This window comes from Lepidochelys kempii, chromosome 9 (genome assembly GCF_965140285.1).
Source record: "Lepidochelys kempii isolate rLepKem1 chromosome 9, rLepKem1.hap1, whole genome shotgun sequence".
Classification (NCBI taxonomy): domain Eukaryota; kingdom Metazoa; phylum Chordata; order Testudines; family Cheloniidae; genus Lepidochelys; species Lepidochelys kempii.
The window spans coordinates 36,905,911-36,924,386 of record NC_136388.1 but is presented as its reverse complement, the minus strand read 5'-3'; the positions used below and the strand labels follow the sequence as shown (position 1 = coordinate 36,924,386).

The following is an 18,476-nucleotide window of genomic DNA, read 5'->3' as shown; positions in this document are numbered from 1 at the left end:
AATATTATTGCTCCAGTCCCTCTGTTAGTACCGTAAATGTATAATGTTATGAAGCATAGCAAAATCTGAAGAAACCCTTGTCAGCAATGACTAATTATACAGCCAATACTGATTTCTCCACTTCTCTTTTCTCTCTTAGCTGTCTGCAGCTGCAATGCTCTTCCTCTTCCTGAACAGTAGAGTGAACTTCTTGGTAGGTAGGGTGACCAGATGTTGCATTTTTAAAGGGACAGTGCCATTCTGGGGGTCTTTTCCTTATATAGGCGCCTATTACCCCCCACCCCCTGTCCCATTTTTTCCCACAGTTGCTATCTGGTCACCCTATTGGTAGGTGATGCCAATTCTAATACAAGTAGGTACTAGAATGAGTGCTCCTATAGCAAATAATGATCTTTCCACATACCCCTCTTATGTACACTATTCATTTCAGGAGTTCCACAACATTAGAGCCAAAATCACTCATGAATCCCAGCTCTTTCATTATCAATCCATTCTCAATCCCATTTTATTCAACAAATGGTCCAATGCTTAATACACAGAACTAGAACTCCAGGGAATTTGGTTCTTGCTTATCCTTCCATAGACTCTTCTGTAACTGTAGATAGCATCACTTAACTTCTCTGTACTCAGATTTCCTTATGAAACAGAGGTAATATTTTAGATGGATGTTGTGAGGCTAATCCATTAACGCAGATACAACAGAAGTGTAAAATATTCTGTTACATTGTTTATTTCAAGTGATCATTAAAGGATACTTTTCTGGGATGTAATATAAAGTGAAAAGTGGCTACACTAAAGTAGTAGTCCCTCCAGGGTGACAAACTGATTTCTAGAGATATTACAAATCATAGCTACGCCCATATGTGAATTTCAGTTTGTACTCATTGTGTGGTATATAGCATGCATGAAATGTTAATTTAAAATGAAGTATTTTTCAGAAGCTGTTACAAACCATATTTATTGTGTCCTCAAGATTTGAGCAATTGGAGTTTCTCACTTGGTGTTTCATTGGTTGAACATTTTGTCACTTGAGATAACCTTCTGAAGACATTAAGACCAAGGAAAAGTTCTGGAATTCTGCAGAACTCCATCAACTCATGCAGTGCAGCTAAACTCCAACTTATTTTCAAATTCAAATTACTCCTCTTTGAATAATTAGGCTACTTTTTTGGGGGGAAATGCAAGGGCCAGGAGTCTGGAAAAAACAACAACAACTGAAAGTAAATCTGCATTTGTGCCATTAGCAAGTCTGAGTGTGCAAATATTGGTACACCACAAACACCATCCTCTGCTTTAAAAGAAGTAGCACTTAATGACTTTTGCTTCAAATAATTCTGATAGGCTAACAAAAATTTCAAGGCAGGCACAATTTGCTGGCAGACTGAACAACGTAAATCTCCAGCAAACTGAACGGAACACTACCATTGACATGTTTCCAGAACAGAGTATTAAAAAAAATCTAATTCAACCAGCATCCTTGAGCCTGAACAGCAGAGTTTGCAGCCTAAACTTGAAATGAAAAGATGCAATAAACTATTTGTCAGGAAATGTTAATTACTGGTCAGTATCAGCATGTCTGAACTGAACTAAAGTTCACATTAGTTATTAAAATGTGATTTTCATATTTGAGTTAAAGTAGCCTTGAGAAGATTGAATAAATATTGGGATCAAATTGTGCTAGGTGCTCTGTAAACATGAACTGGTAGAACTTACATAGCTTCCATCGCTACTGTATTTGAGCACCTCAGTTTATGTATTCATTTATCCTCTACATCTCATGAGATAGAAACATATTATCCCCATTTTACAGATGGGGAACTGAGGCACCGAGAGATTAAGTGACTTGCCCAAGCTCACACAGGAAGGCCGAGACAAGGCAAAGAACTGAACTCTGATTTCCCAAGTCACAGGATAGCATCCAACAAGTGGGCCAATCTTTATATCTTCTGTACATAGATGCAGTCCCTATTTCAAAACCTTACAATCAATATTGCTTCTTTCAAAGTTAATCTTAGAAGACAGAAGTCTTCAGCCACCATGCACTACTTGCAGAAATTATGGATACATCTTTATATATGCAACCTTAATTTACAGCTGCATTTATATAGGCTACAGAAGCAACACTTCTTCCACTATCTAAACTATTGCCCCAGGGCCAAATCCTGGTCCCAAACAAGCCACTGAAAGGTATGCCAATGAATTCTAATGGTCCCTGAATTGGCCCCTTGATTTACATACGAACTATAAGAAATTCAAGACTACTTTGCAAATTAGTTTAGTTCAAATGTATTTCATGTAAATACAAAAGCTCAGACAAATGCCTACAGAAACAAGAACTAGCAAGAAATTGTTGAGTATTCTCCAGTTCCCTTGGAAACTTTCATATTACAAATAGTTTTCTTTGCTCGAGATTTATCAGTCTTGTGATAGAAGTCACAGGTGCTTGGATAAACAGACAAACACGATCTAACTGCAGGTTTCAGAGTAACAGCCGTGTTAGTCTGTATTCGCAAAAAGAAAAGGAGTACTTGTGGCACCTTAGAGACTAACCAATTTAAAAAACTAACTGCAGTGTTAGTTTCAGGATTAGATTCTGCTCTCATTTGCATCAACACAAGTTCAGAGTTACACTATGACCTACAACAGCATTACCAAGAGTAGCACTCAACCTCCTGCATCTGCTGAAAAACTGATTTGAAACTGATAATCATTGAACAAATATCCCCACAGGAATAGAATATTAGGGAACTGTTCTCTTTCTGCACCCAAGTTCCACCTGCATAGCAGTAACTCAAAGGTTGTGCTACAGTGCCATAAGGATATGATCAACCCACATTAGTGAGATCTGCACTGAGGGTCTTTTGGCTACCTCCACAACCATTTACAATGTTGAGAAGTGATGCCCTGTAAGTTCCCAACCAGGGCTTAAAAAATAAAAGCCACACAAAGTTTAATAAATAAAATTATTTAGGAAGTGCAAGCTGAACCCATAAGTTTAAGGAGGTGGCTCTGTGATGTTAAAAAAAAGATACATAGTTAGTTTATATACTGATGTGTTTGACTCACTCATCACAGCTGCTACTGAAAAGTCTGTGGCAAATTTTCGGAAGAGAATTACCAAATAAATACTGTAGCTGAAAAAAAAGTTTAGCACTGAGAATATAGCTAGCATCGTGTTCAAGAAACCATCACTACTGGGAAGTTGGAACTTGCATAAAAATCGAAGCGTATTTAATAATTTCAGCCATAAGCCAAGCCAAAGTTTCATCCCAAGCAGCTTTCTTCAGGCTGTTGCATTTAGAGCATTACTTGAAAAGCTAGTTTAACAAGGCCACTGCCTCCATGAACACCCTCCATAACACAAAGAAAATACATAACCACTGTGCAACAAGATAATATTGAAACATATTATAACCTTTGAATATCTAAGTTACATTAGTTCACTCTCTTTAAAAACCTCCAGGATTTCAATATTTCAGCTACTTTAGAGTTACTAGCTTATGCCTTTGCTCTGCGTTGTGAAAGGCTGGAGAGTCAGCATGATAAGCATTCAGAGTGTGGGAGAGTGATGACTCCTGAGTTCTGGTTCTGTCACTGACTCACTGTGACTTTGAGCAAGTTCCATAACAAGAGTGTTTTTGGTTTTGGGAGGGATGTTTCCTGTTAGTGGTGCTGTACACGATAGAATCATAGAATATCAGGGTTGGAAGGAACCTCAGGAGGTCATCTAGTCCAACCCCCTGCTCAAAGCAGGACCAATCTCCAACTAAATCATCCCAGCCAGGGCTTTGTCAAGCCTGACCTTAAAAACTTCTAAGGAAAGAGATTCCACCACCTCCCTAGGTACCTATTCCAGTGCTTCACCACCCTCCTAGTGAAAAAGTTTTTCCTAATATCCAACCTAAACCTCCCCCACTGCAACTTGAGACCATTACTCCTTGTTCTGTCATCTGCTACCACTGAGAACAGTTTAGATCCACCCTCTTTGGAACCCCCTTTCAGGTAGTTGAAAGCAGCTATCAAATCCCCCCTCATTCTTCTCTTCTGCAGACTAAACAATCCCAGTTCTCTCAGTCTCTCCTCATAAGTCACGTGTTCCAGTCCCCTAATCATTTTTGTTGCCCTCCGCTGGACTCTTTCCAATTTTTCCACATCCTTCTTGTAGCGTGGGGCCCAAAACTGGACACAGTACTCCAGATGAGGCCTCACCAATGTCAAACAGAGGGTAACGATCACGTCCCTCCATCTGCTGGCAATGCCCCCACAGATACATCCCAAAATGCCATTGGGCTTGGTGGCAACAAGAGCACACTGTTGACTCATATCCAGCTTCTCATCCACTATAACCTCTAGGTCCTTTTCTGCAGAACTGCTGCCTAGCTATTCGGTCCCTAGTCTGTAGCGGTGCATGGGATTCTTCCGTCCTAAGTGCAGGACTCTGCACTTGTTCTTGTTGAACCTCATCAGATTTCTTTTGGCCCAATCCTCCAATTTGTCTAGGGCCCTCTGTATCCTATCCCTACCCTCCAGGGTATCTACTTCTCCTCCCAGTTTAGTGTCATCTGCAAACTTGCTGAGGGTGCAACCCACACCATCCTCCAGATCATTTATGAAGATATTGAACAAAACCGGCCCAAGGACCGACTCTTGGGGCACTTCCCTTGATACCGGCTGCCAACTAGACATGAAGCCATTGATCACTACCCGTTGAGCCCGACAATCTAGCCAGCTTCCTATCCACCTTATAGTCCATTCATCCAGCCCATACTTCTTTAACTTGCTGGCAAGAATACCATGGGAGACCGTGTCAAAAGCTTTGCTAAAGTTAAGGAACAACATGTTCACTGCTTTCCCCTCATCCACAGAGCCATTTATCTCGTCATAGAAGGCAATTAGATTAGTCAGGCATGACTTGCCCTTGGTGAATCCTTGCTGACTGTTCTGATCACTTTCCTCTCCTCTAAGTGCTTCAGAATTGATTCCTTGAGGACCTGCTCCATGATTTTTCCAGGGACTGAGGTGAGGCTGACTGGCCTGTAGTTCCCGGGATCCTCCTTCTTCCTTTTTTTAAAAGATGGGCACTACATTAGCCATAAGTGCCAGAATTCTCATTTGGGGGTTTTCATTTCAAGACAAGACAAAAAACCCCAAGCAATTAGTGAAATCCTAATAGGAGCAATGATGGAACAATGATCAAATGCTCACTCTTCTAGGATCCCTATCTCCCTCTTTGCAGAACATTTTCAATAGCAAAATTCCACGACCCACCGAAGGTCTGTTGCATATTATGCATGAACTAAGGCAGGAAAGTCACACATTAGTCCAACAAACTTCAAACTTGACTGAAAGCACTGCACTGCCTTTAAAAAAATAACCTACAACATTCCTGAAGGAATGTTTGAATGCTAATAAAACCCTACCTAGTACAGTCATAGTTAAACATGCTTAGCACAACAGAGGAGAGTACTAGTTCATAGCCAACTTGATTTTAATGTTACCTGTATCAAGTTTTACTATCCACTACACCACAATCTACTCCAGAGGCATGCTGCTTAAACTGGGAGGGGCAGAGGGATAGAATGCTCCCATTGTTATCCCTGTTTTTTGCTGCCAGCAGATGTGAGATGCTACTGTATGGAACAGCCACCTATGCTGTACAACTCCTATGTCTCAAAGTTCAAGCACTGTTCTGAAGTAAAAGCAGATGAGCACAAAGTTTGAAGTCAAACAAACAGTTTGATACCATATTAAGCTGTGGCTCAGAGATACATGACAATCTTATATTCCCCCTACTCTCAAGAGAGCAAGCACTCTCTTACATATAATCTAATGCAACAAATGCTGAAACCTGAGAATCCAAGAACCAAAACAATAATTCCCTGGACTAATGAAACAGATTATAGGACTGCTTATAGACTCTCAGTCTTGAGCTATAGTTCCTTACCGCCTTTGGTGTGTCACTTTTAAAAAGACATTTTGGACTTTAAAAAAGGTGGAATGTTTTGGTATGAATTGGGGATACAGTATCTATCTGAGCAAGCTCTAGATTATTATAGGGAGAGCAAGCAGCAACCCCATTATTAACCCTAACACCATCACAAAAAGTAGTTGCAACCTTTTTGTGCGAAGTTCCACCACCACCACTGTTTGCAACAGGCCTTTGATAGCTCTGGGGCTAGAGATAGAGTGCCATAAAATGCTGTTCAGGGTTGGCAGGGATAACGTGTTGAAAAATCACTGTCCCCCTTATGTCCTTTGCATGGAAGCATATCGAAATAAATGACCACCACACTAATGCTGGCTCCACACTGCCACCTAAGCAGCATTAGAAGAGACATGTGCGAGAGCAGCTGTAGTGAGCAGTGCGGGAGGAAGTTGAGTTGGTCAGGCTTCACCACAGATCCAGAATATTTCCCCCACGGGTATTTAATGGGACACAAGATTTCCCCATCTCCATGGAACAGGGCTAAGGAAACTGGCCCAGGCTTGCTCTGATCACATCCCAGACCCAGCACACAGTGCTGGAGTCGGCTATGTGTCCATGGTAAAAACTGAAGTCCATGTGGGGGCTCACCTCAGGCAGCTCCTGTCCCTGCCATTGCTGACACAGGCGCAGCCAGGCGCCTCTGCAGGCACACTGCCTCCATCCCCGCTCCCCACGTGCTGACTCGGCTCCCAGCCCATTGGCTGGGAACCTCAGCCAATGGGAGCTGCGGGGGTGGTGTCCGCAGACAGAGGCAGCATGCCTGCAGAGCGGACTCCCAGACCCTGTTGCTGGGGAGGCACGGCCAGGCAGCTCTGCACACTGCCTCTGTCCCTGAGCACTAACTCTACAGCTCTCAGTACATTGGCCAGGAACCTCTACTGATGGGAGTTGCGGGGGCGGCGGCAGAGCCGCCTGGCCAAGCCTCCACATAGGAGCTGGAGATGGGACATGCTACTGCTTCCGATAAGCACAGCATGGAGCCATATACCTCTCCCCACCCCACCCCCCGCATCCCACCCCTTGCCCGAGCCCTGATCCCCATTCTGCCCTCTGAACCCCTTGGTCCCAGTCCAGAGCACCCTCCTACACCCCAAACCCCTCATTCTGCAGCACCACCCCAGAGCTCCTAAATCCACATTTAGCTGCCTATGGGTGGTATTTTTAAAACCACGCAAGTAACTTAGAAACACATGTCCCACTGATCGGCTCCTAAATCCAGCAATGCCAATCCTAAGTGTTTAAAAATCAGAGTCAGATCCCCCAAATCATGATTTTGAAATAACAGTTTTGGATACTTTGCATTTGCTTTCTGATTTGAGCCTTCAAGGTTCACATTTTTGAACTTTTCTCCATGATCACGAGGGCTGGGCTAAAGACTAAATGTGTCCAAGACTAAAACGTTACTCTGAAATCTAGAGGTTCTAATCTACTTTATCAAATGGAAGTGGGTTTCCCAACCACCTCACAAAAGGCAATTCTGTCTCTGCTCTGCATATGTTAATCCAAACAATAAACAAAGACTACTTGTTTACAAGACTCCCTTATGCAGTCTTCAACTTCTTCCTTACAACAAAATACATGTTAGAATCCGAATTCTTTCCAGAATTTAAAGAAGTTCTTGATAGGCTAAGCAGAAAAAAAAATTCATGTTATCCTCCTCAGAACAGAAAGTAAATATGGATTCACATTTTCTGTCTTCTCCCTTGAGAAATGCTAGTCACTCCTTTACTAGTATTATGTTACTAAACCCATTTAGTGTTTAGTACTGTTAAGTTACTAAACCCATTCCTAACTCCTGTTACAATATACACAGTTTGTAGAACCTCCCTTAGGAAATCACTATAAACAAATATGCTTGCAAATATATATCATGCAGAGTTATTTGTTGTTTTAAACTGAGTCAATGTTTATAACAAATAATGGTCCTTATCTGTAACTTATTTTTCCCCCAGTTGAGAGCTGCTGCTTTGATGTGAGGATATTTTCCAGTCTCATAATTACCCCTGCCTTTATCCAGTCTAGACTATAACTTTCCTTTAGAGCAGAAAACAATGAAATGTTTTGAACTGGATAAAAAAAGAAGCTCCCATTTCTTCTGCTTCATTCCCAACTGCTGGAAAGTTCTCCAGCTACCACCACTTCACAACAGCATCTTGCAGACAACCTTGATGGGCTGCACCTCCCTTCCAGCCCAACAATCCCCAGTGGCTCTGTTCTTCTCTTTAACAGAAGTTTTGCTGCTTTCCCCTCCCAATAATCATAGAAGCAATGTGATCTAGAGATTAAAAGAAAGCCTGATCTAATCCTAGCTCTGCATTAATTCAGGGAAGCCATCTAACCTTTCCACATGTCTCCATTTACCCATCTGTAAAAGAGGTAACAATATCTGCCTGCCTACCTCAGAAGAGAATTAGGAAGCTTAATTTATGTTCACAAAGTGCATCAAGATCCTCAAAACAGGTTGTCTGAAGTATTTGTTGGTTCTAATATTCAGAAGTGCCTCTCATTCCTAACCAACCCCAAATGGCAGTATGCTAGCCAACTCTTGCTCAGTTTCACAATTCACCACCCCCAGTGTAACAAGTGGTTCATTTTCCCTAATCAATGTTGCAATCCACTGTTTCTTTATGGCTAGTGGCAACAGTCTCTATTTTGTGCCTTCTGGCAAAATTTATGCCTTAAAGAGAGTGCCTTTTCACACTAAGAAAAGGAGTCCTAGTGGCACCTTAGAGTCTAACAAATTTATTTGAGCATAAGCTTTGGTGAGCTACAGCTCACTTCATCGGATGCATACCGTGCTAGAGAAGTCTGAGCCGAGTTACTCTGATTTCTAGCGATCCCTAGCGTACCGGCGAACAGCCTCGGACTCTTTAGCGGCTGTTTAAAGAAAAGGCCTGCACACCTTCCTCAGGACGGACAAAGGCGCTTCTCGGGACTGAGGTGTCTAACGGATTTTTCCGGCAACCTGCACCGGATTCCTGAAGCAACACTAAAGCTGCAGCCCAGGGCTCACTGACGAGCACGGGCGCCTTACTCCGCCCGCAGCCCGCTGCTTCCCCGCGCCCGAAAAGCGCTCCCTGACCCGCCAGCTCTCGGCGCCTTCGTCAGCGAAGCCTCAGCCCCGGCCCTTCACTCCTCTGGCGGGGAGGGGTCCCCCCGGGACTAACACGCTTTTCCTACCGATCCCTCTCCGCCCCGGCCCTGCCTGGGAAGGCAGGCGGCGCCTCAGTGCCGGCTCTGACCCACAGCCCTGGCACCCCGGAATGGCACGAGGGGCAGCCCGGCCATCCCCCCTCCCCCGCGCCCCGGCTGCTCCCGGGCGCGGCGCTGCCAGAGCCGGGAGGGGTCGGAGCGCGGCCAGCCCCCCACGAGCTGCTCCTGCAGGGGGCACCGCGAGGGGCGGGCTGCTCGGGGTAGCCGGGGGGCGGGGCGGGGCGCGGCAGCCCCCCCCGAGGGCTGAGACGCAGCGACCTGCGGCTTACGCCGCCGGCCAGCCCTGGGCAGTGAGCCGAGGGGGCTTCCCCGGAGAGAGCCGGAGCCCTCGAACCGGGGGGCTGGGGGGTCCCCTCCCAGGGTGGGGTGGCCCGGCGCCCACCTGTCCTCGCTGGCTGTGATGAGCCCGTCCTCCTTGGGGATGAGGAGAGCGGCGCTCACCGCGTCCTGGTGCCCCTCGACCTTGCTGAGCAGGACGGGCCGGCTGCTCTGCGGCCTGGCATGGATCTCGGCCGCCATCTCGGTGCGGAGCCTCCGCCGGGGGCGGCCCCTCCGCTGAGTGACAGACAGAGGTAAAGGCTCTGCTCGGCGGAGGGGACTGGGGGGGGGGGGGTAATACACGATGGGTGCCCGTAATATCAGGTGTAGCGGCGCCACCGGAAGGACTGGGCGCTGGAGGATCCCGTAATATCACGAGTAGTGACGCTTCCGGAAGGAGTCGAGCGCCCCTCGTATCGGACGAGCAACGCAGAGCGGAAGGCCCAATGCCAGTCAGAGGCTCCCGTATACTCTGAAGTAGAGGAGCCTCTGAAAGGTCCCGACTCCGAGGATGGGCTGCGTATTCTCCAGAGAAGCAGGGCCTCTAAAAGACCCAGGGCAGCACGCAGCGTGATGGAGCTTTCCTACAAATAGCTCTCTGCACCTGCGCTGGGCAGATTAGGGGTCGTATTTCATAGAAAAGCTGGGAATTTTCTTTTGGGCGTGATGTGTGTATAAGGGTGAAGTCACCTCCTGGATGATCCAGGAACCTGAGATGCCAGTGGTGCTGGCACAGGGCCCTGAGCACCAGCCTCCCACAGGCCCCCAATGGCAGCAGAGGACGATGGACCATGAGTAGGGTTGCCAACCCTCCAGGAGTGTCCTGAAGTCTCCAGGAATTACGGATTAATCTTTAAATAAAGATAATGTCATGTGATGAAATCTCCAGGAATTCATCCAATCAAAGCTGGTAACCTTAACTGTGAGCAGCCAGCCCAACCCAACCTTGTGCTTTCCCCATAGGGCTGGGAGCTCTCCAGGGCAGGGTCTGTTGTGCACAGGGCAGTACCTCTCTGAGAGCCATAGCCACCCATCAGACACTGCCAGAATGGGAGCAAGAGTGGCAGGTGCCCCAGAAGCCCATCCATGCACTGGGAACCAGGCTCGTCTCCTTTGGTTCTAAACACAGGCCTCTATCTCCTAAGATAAAGGAGAGCTCCCTTTACTGGCAGCAGTAGCTGATCTCTTATCCTCCCTGTGCGAGCCTGAGACAACTAACACATATGATCTGACACCGACACAAAGCCAACCTCCCCCTTTTAACCTACCCATTCCATGCTGTCTCTAAATATTCAATAGCATGCCTGCTATTTTCTCCTCCTTTAGACATTTGTCTGTGTTCTGCATTATCAGTGCTTCACCACTGTGCAGAGTTTGCCTGGAGTACTAAGGCCTTTCCATGCTTCCTCTCAACCCCTGTGCCCCAGCCCTCATTAGGAGTTTCCCAAATAAATCCTGGCACTTGACAGTTGTCCTACATCTTACACCCAACGCCCACATTTGGAAGTCTCATAGTGGTAGGGTAGATAATTTATGTCAGCCACGCTGGATCAGTAAATTGATATTAGAAACACTAGTGTTTACACTACAGTAATTTATTCTGTGGTATGTAAAATTTCATGTGCCGTTCATATTATTTTGTATCATTGCTCCATGTTGCATCTCTCATATTTTGGCCTTGAGAGGTTGATACAGACCCAGCAGAACGCGCAGTGATGTGGTTCCTCTGTATCTGTGAAAGTCTCAATTTTAACATGGAACTGTGTGGCTGCTGCTGTCTAAAACTTAGTCTACGCTTAAAAGTATTGCCAGGATAGCTATACCATCTATACCAGCAAACCCGTCCTAGTGTAGAGACAGCCTATACCAGCAAAAAAGTGTGGGTTTTTTTCTGGTAAAGGTTATGCTAGGTCAGTGAATGAAATAAGTGATATCAGCCAGTGTACTTTCCTATCAGTATAACTGCATCTATACGAGGGCTTTTAAAGATGTAGGAATTTTTTTTTTTTTTAAAAAAAAATATCACACCCCTAAATGACATTGCTAAACCAGAAAAAAAAAATTGGTGTAGACCTGGCCTAAGTGCATTGATCTCCTAAATGCTAGTTTTGTCCACTCTTAGGGTATGTCTACACTATGAAATTAGGTCAAATTTATAGAAGTCAGTTTTGTAGAAAGCGTTTTTATACAGTCGATTGTGTATGTCCCAACACAAATGCTCTAAGCGCGTATAGTCAGCGGAGTGTGGCCACAGTACCGAGGCAACCGGCAACTTCCGGAGCGTTGCACTGTGGGTAGCTATCCCACAGTTCCCGCAGTTTCTGCCACCCATTTGAATTCTGGGTAGAAATCCCAGTGCCTGATGGGGCTAAAACATTGTTGCAGGTGGTTCTGGGTACATATCATCAGGCCCCCCTTGCCTCCCTCCTTCCATGAAAGGAAGGACAGACAATCGTTTTGCGCCTTTTTTCTTGAGTTACCTGTGCAGATGCCATACCACAGCAAGCATGGAGCCCGCTCAGCTAACCGTCACCGTATGTCTCCTGGGTACTGGCAGATGTGGTACTGCATTGCTACACAGCAGCAGTTTATTTCCTTTTGGCAGCAGACAGTGCAGTATGACTGGTAGCTGTCGTTGACGTAGTCCTGGGTGCTATTTTAACCGATCTCGATGAGGTCGGGGCACCTGGGCAAACATGGGAGTGACTCAGCCAAATCATTTCCCTTTTAAGTTTAGTCTCATGGGGATTGAGTCCTACCGGCAGTGCACTGGCTTTTAATCAGCAACCAGCAGAAGATGATGGCCAGCAGTCAAAGTGCACTGTCTTCTGCCAAGCACCCAGGAGATGACAATGGTTAGCGATCGTACTGCACAGTCTGCTGCCAGCAAGTTGTATAAAGATAGATGAAGTGGATCAAAACAAGAAAGAGACCAGATTTGTTTTGTATTCATTTTCTCCTCCCTCCCTCCGTGAAATCAATGGCCTGCTAAACCCAGTTTTGAATTCTATCCTTGAGGGGGCCATTCAGTTCCTCGCAAAGCCACCCTCTTTGTTGATTTTAAATCCCTGTAAGCCAACCCTGTAAGCCATGTCATCAGTCGCCCCTACCTCTGTCAGAGCAATGGCAGACAATTGTTCCGCACCTTTTTTCTGTGCAGATGCCATACCACGGCAAGCATGGAGCCCGATCAGATCACTTAGGCAATTAGGAGCACATTAAACGCCACATGCATTATCCAGCAGTATATGCAGCACCAGAACCTGGCAAAGCAAAACCGGGCGAGTAGACAATGTCAGCGCAGTCACATGAGTGATCAGGACATGGACACAGACTTCTCTCAAAGCACGGGCCCTGGCAACGTGGACATCATGGTGCTAATGGAGCAGGTTCATATGGTGGAACGTCAATTCTGGGCCCAGGAAACAAGCACAGACTGGTGGGACCACATAGTGTTGCGGGTCTGGGACGATTCACAGTGGCTGCGAAACTTTCGCATGCGTAAGGGCACTTTCATGGAACTTTGTGACTTGCTTTCCCCTGCCCTGAAGCGCATGAATACCAAGATGAGAGCAGCCCTCACAGTCGAGAAGCGAGTGGCAATAGCCCTGTGGAAGCTTGCAATGCCAGACAGCTACTGATCAGTCGGGAATCAATTTGGAGTGGGCAAATCTACTGTGGGGGCTGCTCTGATCCAAGTAGCCAACGCAATCAAAGATCTGCTGATATCAAGGAGAGTGACCCTGGGAAATGTGCAGGTCATAGTGGATGGCTTTGCTGCAATGGGATTCCCTAAATGTGGTGGGGCCATAGACCGAACCCATATCCCTATCTTTGCACCGGAGCACCAAGCCGACGAGTACATAAACCTCAAGGGGTACTTTTCAATAGTGCTGCAAGTACTGGTGGATCACAAGGGATGTTTCACCAACATCAATGTGGAATGGCTGGGAAAGGTACATGACGCTCGCATCTTCAGGAACTCTGGTCTGTTTCAAAAGCTGCAGGAAGGGACTTTATTCCCAGACCAGAAAATAACCGTTGGGGATGTTGAAATGCCTATAGTTATCCTTGGGGACGCAGTCTACCCCTTATTGCCATGGCTCATGAAGCCATACACAGGCAGCCTGGACAGTAGTCAGGAGCTGTTCAACTACAGGCTGAGCAAGTGCAGAATGGTGGTAGAATGTGCATTTGGATGTTTAAGAGCTCGCTGGCGCAGTTTACTGACTCGGTTAGACCTCAGCGAAACCAATATTCCCACTGTTATTACTGATTGCTGTGCACTCCACAATATCTGTGAGAGTAAAGGGGGGAGACGTTTATGGCAGGGTGGGAGGTTGAGGCAAATCACCTGGCTGCTGGTTACACACAACCAGACACCAGAGCAGTTAGAAGAGCACAGGAGGGCGTGGTGCACATCAGAGAAGCTTTGAAAACCAGTTTCATGACTGGCCAGGCTACGGTGTGAAAGTTCTGTTTGTTTCTCCTTGATGAAACACCCCGCCCCTTGGTTTACTCTACTTCCCTGTAAGCTAACCACCCTTCCCTCCTCCCTTCGATCACCGCTTGTAGAGGCAATAGAAGTCATTGTTGCTTCGCATTCATGCATTCTTTATTCATTCATCACACAAATAGGGGGATAACTACCAAGGTAGACCAGGAGGGGTGGTGGAGGAGAGAAGCAGTAGGAGGGGTGGTGGAGGAGGGAAGGACAAGGCCACACAGCACTTTAAAAGTTTAAAAAACTTATTGAATGCCAGCCTTCTGTTGCTTGGGCAATCCTCTGGGGTGGAGTGGCTGGGTGGCCGGAGGCCCCCACACCGCGTTCTGGAGTGTCTGGGTGAGGAGGCTATGGAACTTGGGGAGGAGGGTGGTTGGTTACACGGGGGCTTTAGCGGCGGTCTGTGCTCCTGCTGCCTTTCCTGCAGGTCAACCATACGCTGGAGAATATTGGTTTGATCCTCCAGCAGCCTCAGCATTGAATCCTGCCTCCTCTCATCGCGCTGCCACCACCTTTCAGCTTCAGCCGTCTCTTCAGCCCACCACCTCTTCTCCTGGTCATTTTGTGCTTTCCTGCACTCTGACGTTGTCTGCCTCCATGCATTCGTCTGTGCTCTGTCAGTGTGGGAGGACAGCATGAGCTCAGAGAACATTTAATCGCGAGTATGTTTTTTTCACCTTCTAATCTTCGCTAGCCTCTGGGAAGGAGAAGATCCTGTGATCCTTGAAACACACAGCTGGTGGAGAAAAAAAAAGGCACAGTGGTATTTTAAAAGACATTTTATAGAACAATGGGTACACTCTTTCACGGTAAACCTTGCTGTTAACATTAAATACATAGCACATGTGCTTTCGTTCCAAGGTTGCATTTTGCCTCCCCCCCACTGCATGGCTAGCCCCTTGTCCCTCCCTCATCCCCAGCAGGGAACATTTCTATTCAGCTACAGGCAAACAGCCCAGCAGGAACGGGCACCTCTGAATGTCCCTTAAGAAAAGCACCCTATTTCAACCAGGTGACCATGAATGGTATCACTCTCTTGAGGATAACACAGAGAGAGAAGTTTCAGAGTAACAGCCGTGTTAGTCTGTATTTGCAAAAAAAAAAGGAGTACTTGTGCCACCTTAGAGACTAACCAATTTATTTGAGCATAAGCTTTTGTGAGCTACAGCTCACTTCATCAGATGCATACTGTGGAAAGCGTAGAAGATCTTTTATACACACAAAGCATGAAAAAATACCTCCCCACACCCCACTCTCCTGCTGGCAATAGCTTAGCTAAAGTGATCACTCTCCTTACAATATGTATGATAATCAAGGTGGGCCATTTCCAGCACAAATCCAGGGTTTAACAAGAACGTTGGGAGGGGAGGGGGAGGGTTAGGAAAAAACAAGGGGAAATAGGTTATCTTGCATAATGACTTAGGCACTCCCAGTCTCTATTCAAGCCTAAGTTAATTGTATTTAATTTGCAAATGAATTCCAATTCAACAGTTTCTCGCTGGAGTCTGGATTTGAAGTTTTTTTGTTGAAGAATTGCAACTTTCATGTCTGTAATTGCATGACCAGAGAGATTGAAGTATTCTCCGACTGGTTTATGAATATTATAAAATTCTTGACATCTGGTTTGTGTCCATTCATTCTTTTACGTAGAGACTGTCCAGTTTGACCAATGTACATGGCAGAGGGGCATTGCTGGCACATGATGGCGTATATCACATTGGTGGATGTGCAGGTGAACGAGCCTCGGATAGTGTGGCTGATGTTATTAGGCCCTGTGATGGTATCCCCTGAATAGATATGTGGGCACAGTTGGCAACGGGCTTTGTTGCAAGGATAGGTTCCTGGGTTAGTGGTTCTGTTGTGTGGTATGTGGTTGCTGGTGAGTATTTCCCCCCAACCTGAAGCAAATACTCACCAAATACTTCAATCTCTCTGGTCACGCGATTACAGACATGAAAGTTGCAATTCTTCAACAAAAAAACTTCAAATCCAGACTCCAGCGAGAAACTGTTGAATTGGAATTCATTTGCAAATTGGATACAATTAACTTAGGCTTGAATAGAGACTGGGAGTGCCTAAGTCATTATGCAAGGTAACCTATTTCCCCTTGTTTTTTCCTAACCCCCCAGACATTCTTGTTAAACTCTGGATTTGTGCTGGAAATGGCCCACCTTGATTATCATACACATTGTAAGGAGAGTGATCACTTTAGCTAAGCTATTGCCAGCAGGAGAGTGGGGTGGGGGGAGGTATTTTTTCATGCTTTGTGTGTATAAAAGATCTTCTACACTTTCCACAGTATGCATCCGATGAAGTGAGCTGTAGCTCACAAAAGCTTATTCTCAAATAAATTGTTTAGTCTCTAAAGTGCTACAGAGAGAGAAAGAATGGATGTTGTTTGAATGCTAGCAAACATACACTGCAATGCTTTGTTCTACAATGATTCCCGAGTACGTGCTACTGGCCTGGAGTGGTAAAGTGTCCTACCATGGTGGATGGAATAAGGCTGCCCTCCCCAGAAACCTTTTGCAAAGGCTTTGGGAGTACATCCAGGAGAGCCGTGAATGCCAGGGCAAATCAATCATTAAACATGCTTGCTTTTAAACTATGTATAGTATTTTAAAAGGTACACTCACCAGAGGTCCCTTCTCCACCTGGCAGGTCCAGGAGGCAGCGTTGGGTGGGTTCGGGGGGTACTGGCTGCAGGTCCAGGGTGAGAAACAGTTCCTGGCTGTTGGGAAAACCAGTTTCTCCGCTTGCTTGCTGTGAGCTATCAATCATCATCATCATCCCAAAACCTGCTTCCGTATTGCCTCCATCTCCATTGAAGGAGTCAAACAACACAGTTGGGGTAGTGGTGGCTGAACCCCCTAAAATGGCATGCAGCTCATCATAGAAGCGGCATGTTTTGGGCTCTGACCCAGAGCTGCCGTTCGCCTCTCTGGTTTTCTGGTAGGCTTGCCTCAGCTCCTTAAGTTTCATGCGGCACTGCTTCAGGTCCCTGTTATGGCCTCTGTCCTTCATGCCCTGGGAGATTTTGACAAAGGTTTTGGCATTTTGAAAACTGGAACGTAGTTCTGATAGCACAGATTCCTCTCCCCATACAGCGATCAGATCCCGTACCTCCCGTTCGGTCCATGCTGGAGCTCTTTTGCGATTCTGGGACTCCATCATGGTCACCTCTGCTGATGAGCTCTGCATGGTCACCTGCAGCTTGTCACACTGGCCAAACTGGAAACTGAAATTCAAAAGTTTGCAGGCCTTTTCCTGTCTACCTGGCCAGTGCATCTGAGTTGAGAGCGCTGTCCAGAGTGGTCACAATGGAGCACTCTGGAATAGCTCATGGAGGCCAATACCGCCTAATTGTGTCCACAGTACCCCAAATTCGACCCAGCAAGGCCAATTTCAGTCCTAATCCTCTTGTTGGGGGATTTTAAGAGCCCTTTAAGTCGAAAAAAGGACTTCGTCGTGTGGACAAGTGCAGGGTTAAATCGATTTAACACTGCTAAATTCGACCTCAACTCCTAGTGTAGACCAGGGCTTAGGAGCAGTAAAGGTCAATGTGTTCTTCATTGTCTTGCCCTGTAAACCAGCCTCCTTACAAACCCCACAAAAGGAGAGGAAAGGAAGTTTGGATCCAGCTCAACTTCCCAGTTGTGTGAGAGGATGGGAAGAAAGAAGGTCAGTCATTGTCCCACTCCCGACTATTAAGTAGGAGACAGGGCACATCTACACAGGGATAAAAGACCTGCAGAAGAACAGCAGCAGCTGGCCTGGGTCAGCTGACTCGGGCTGACAGGGCTTGGGCTGTGGGGCTCGATTTTTAACCCCTCAGGGAGTCTATAGATCTAAAAGTCCACCCTTGCCTGGTCCCAGAGTTCAGGCTCCCACGCAAACATCTACACAGTGATTTTTCAGCCCCAGAGCCTGAGCCCTGCAAGCCAAAGTCAGCTGACCAGGTCAGTCATGTGTAGATGTACCCAAAGAGGCCAGCCTGACCTCAGACTTTTGAGGGATTTCACAGACCCTTGGGACAGACTGCAGAATTTCAGGACTTCCCACTGCACCAGAGTTATAGCCGCTACAATTTCAAAAGTAACTTTGAACCCAATAGAGGAGGAACCAAGAGATGGGTCCAGTTTAGTCAGGCTGCAGGAAAGACAGTCCTTGAATTAGTGAGCCTCAAGTGACCATATGCGATTAAAGTAGAAGATCTTGTTCTCTAGTGCTTCATGGTTGTCATCATGCTATGTGCCATGGCTGTTTCGAACACCACAGTGACAGTGGGAATAGAACTCAGACCTTGGTGTTCCAAAAGAAAAGGCCTCTGAAGTCATCGGACTTGTTGGCAGAACAGGGCCTATAACCAGAGTCACAGTTGAGCAATTTTCATTCCATTCAGGAGAGCACAGTGGTGTGCACGCATTCACACACAATCCAGTTCGGACATCACAT

The 18,476-nt window shown here is 46.3% G+C and overlaps 1 protein-coding gene across 1 annotated transcript in view; it reads right to left on the bottom strand.

Moving 5' to 3' along the window:
* The window catches only part of WDFY1 (WD repeat and FYVE domain containing 1), a 45,315-nt gene extending 35,366 nt beyond the window's left edge, over positions 1 to 9,949 (bottom strand). Inside the window, exon 1 of the mRNA XM_073359932.2 lies at positions 9,582 to 9,949. Coding sequence (XP_073216033.2) covers positions 9,582 to 9,718 — 137 coding nt within the window. The 5' untranslated portion in view covers positions 9,719 to 9,949. The remainder of the gene's footprint in view (positions 1 to 9,581) is intronic.
* Positions 9,950 to 18,476: the final 8,527 nt, after the last annotated feature.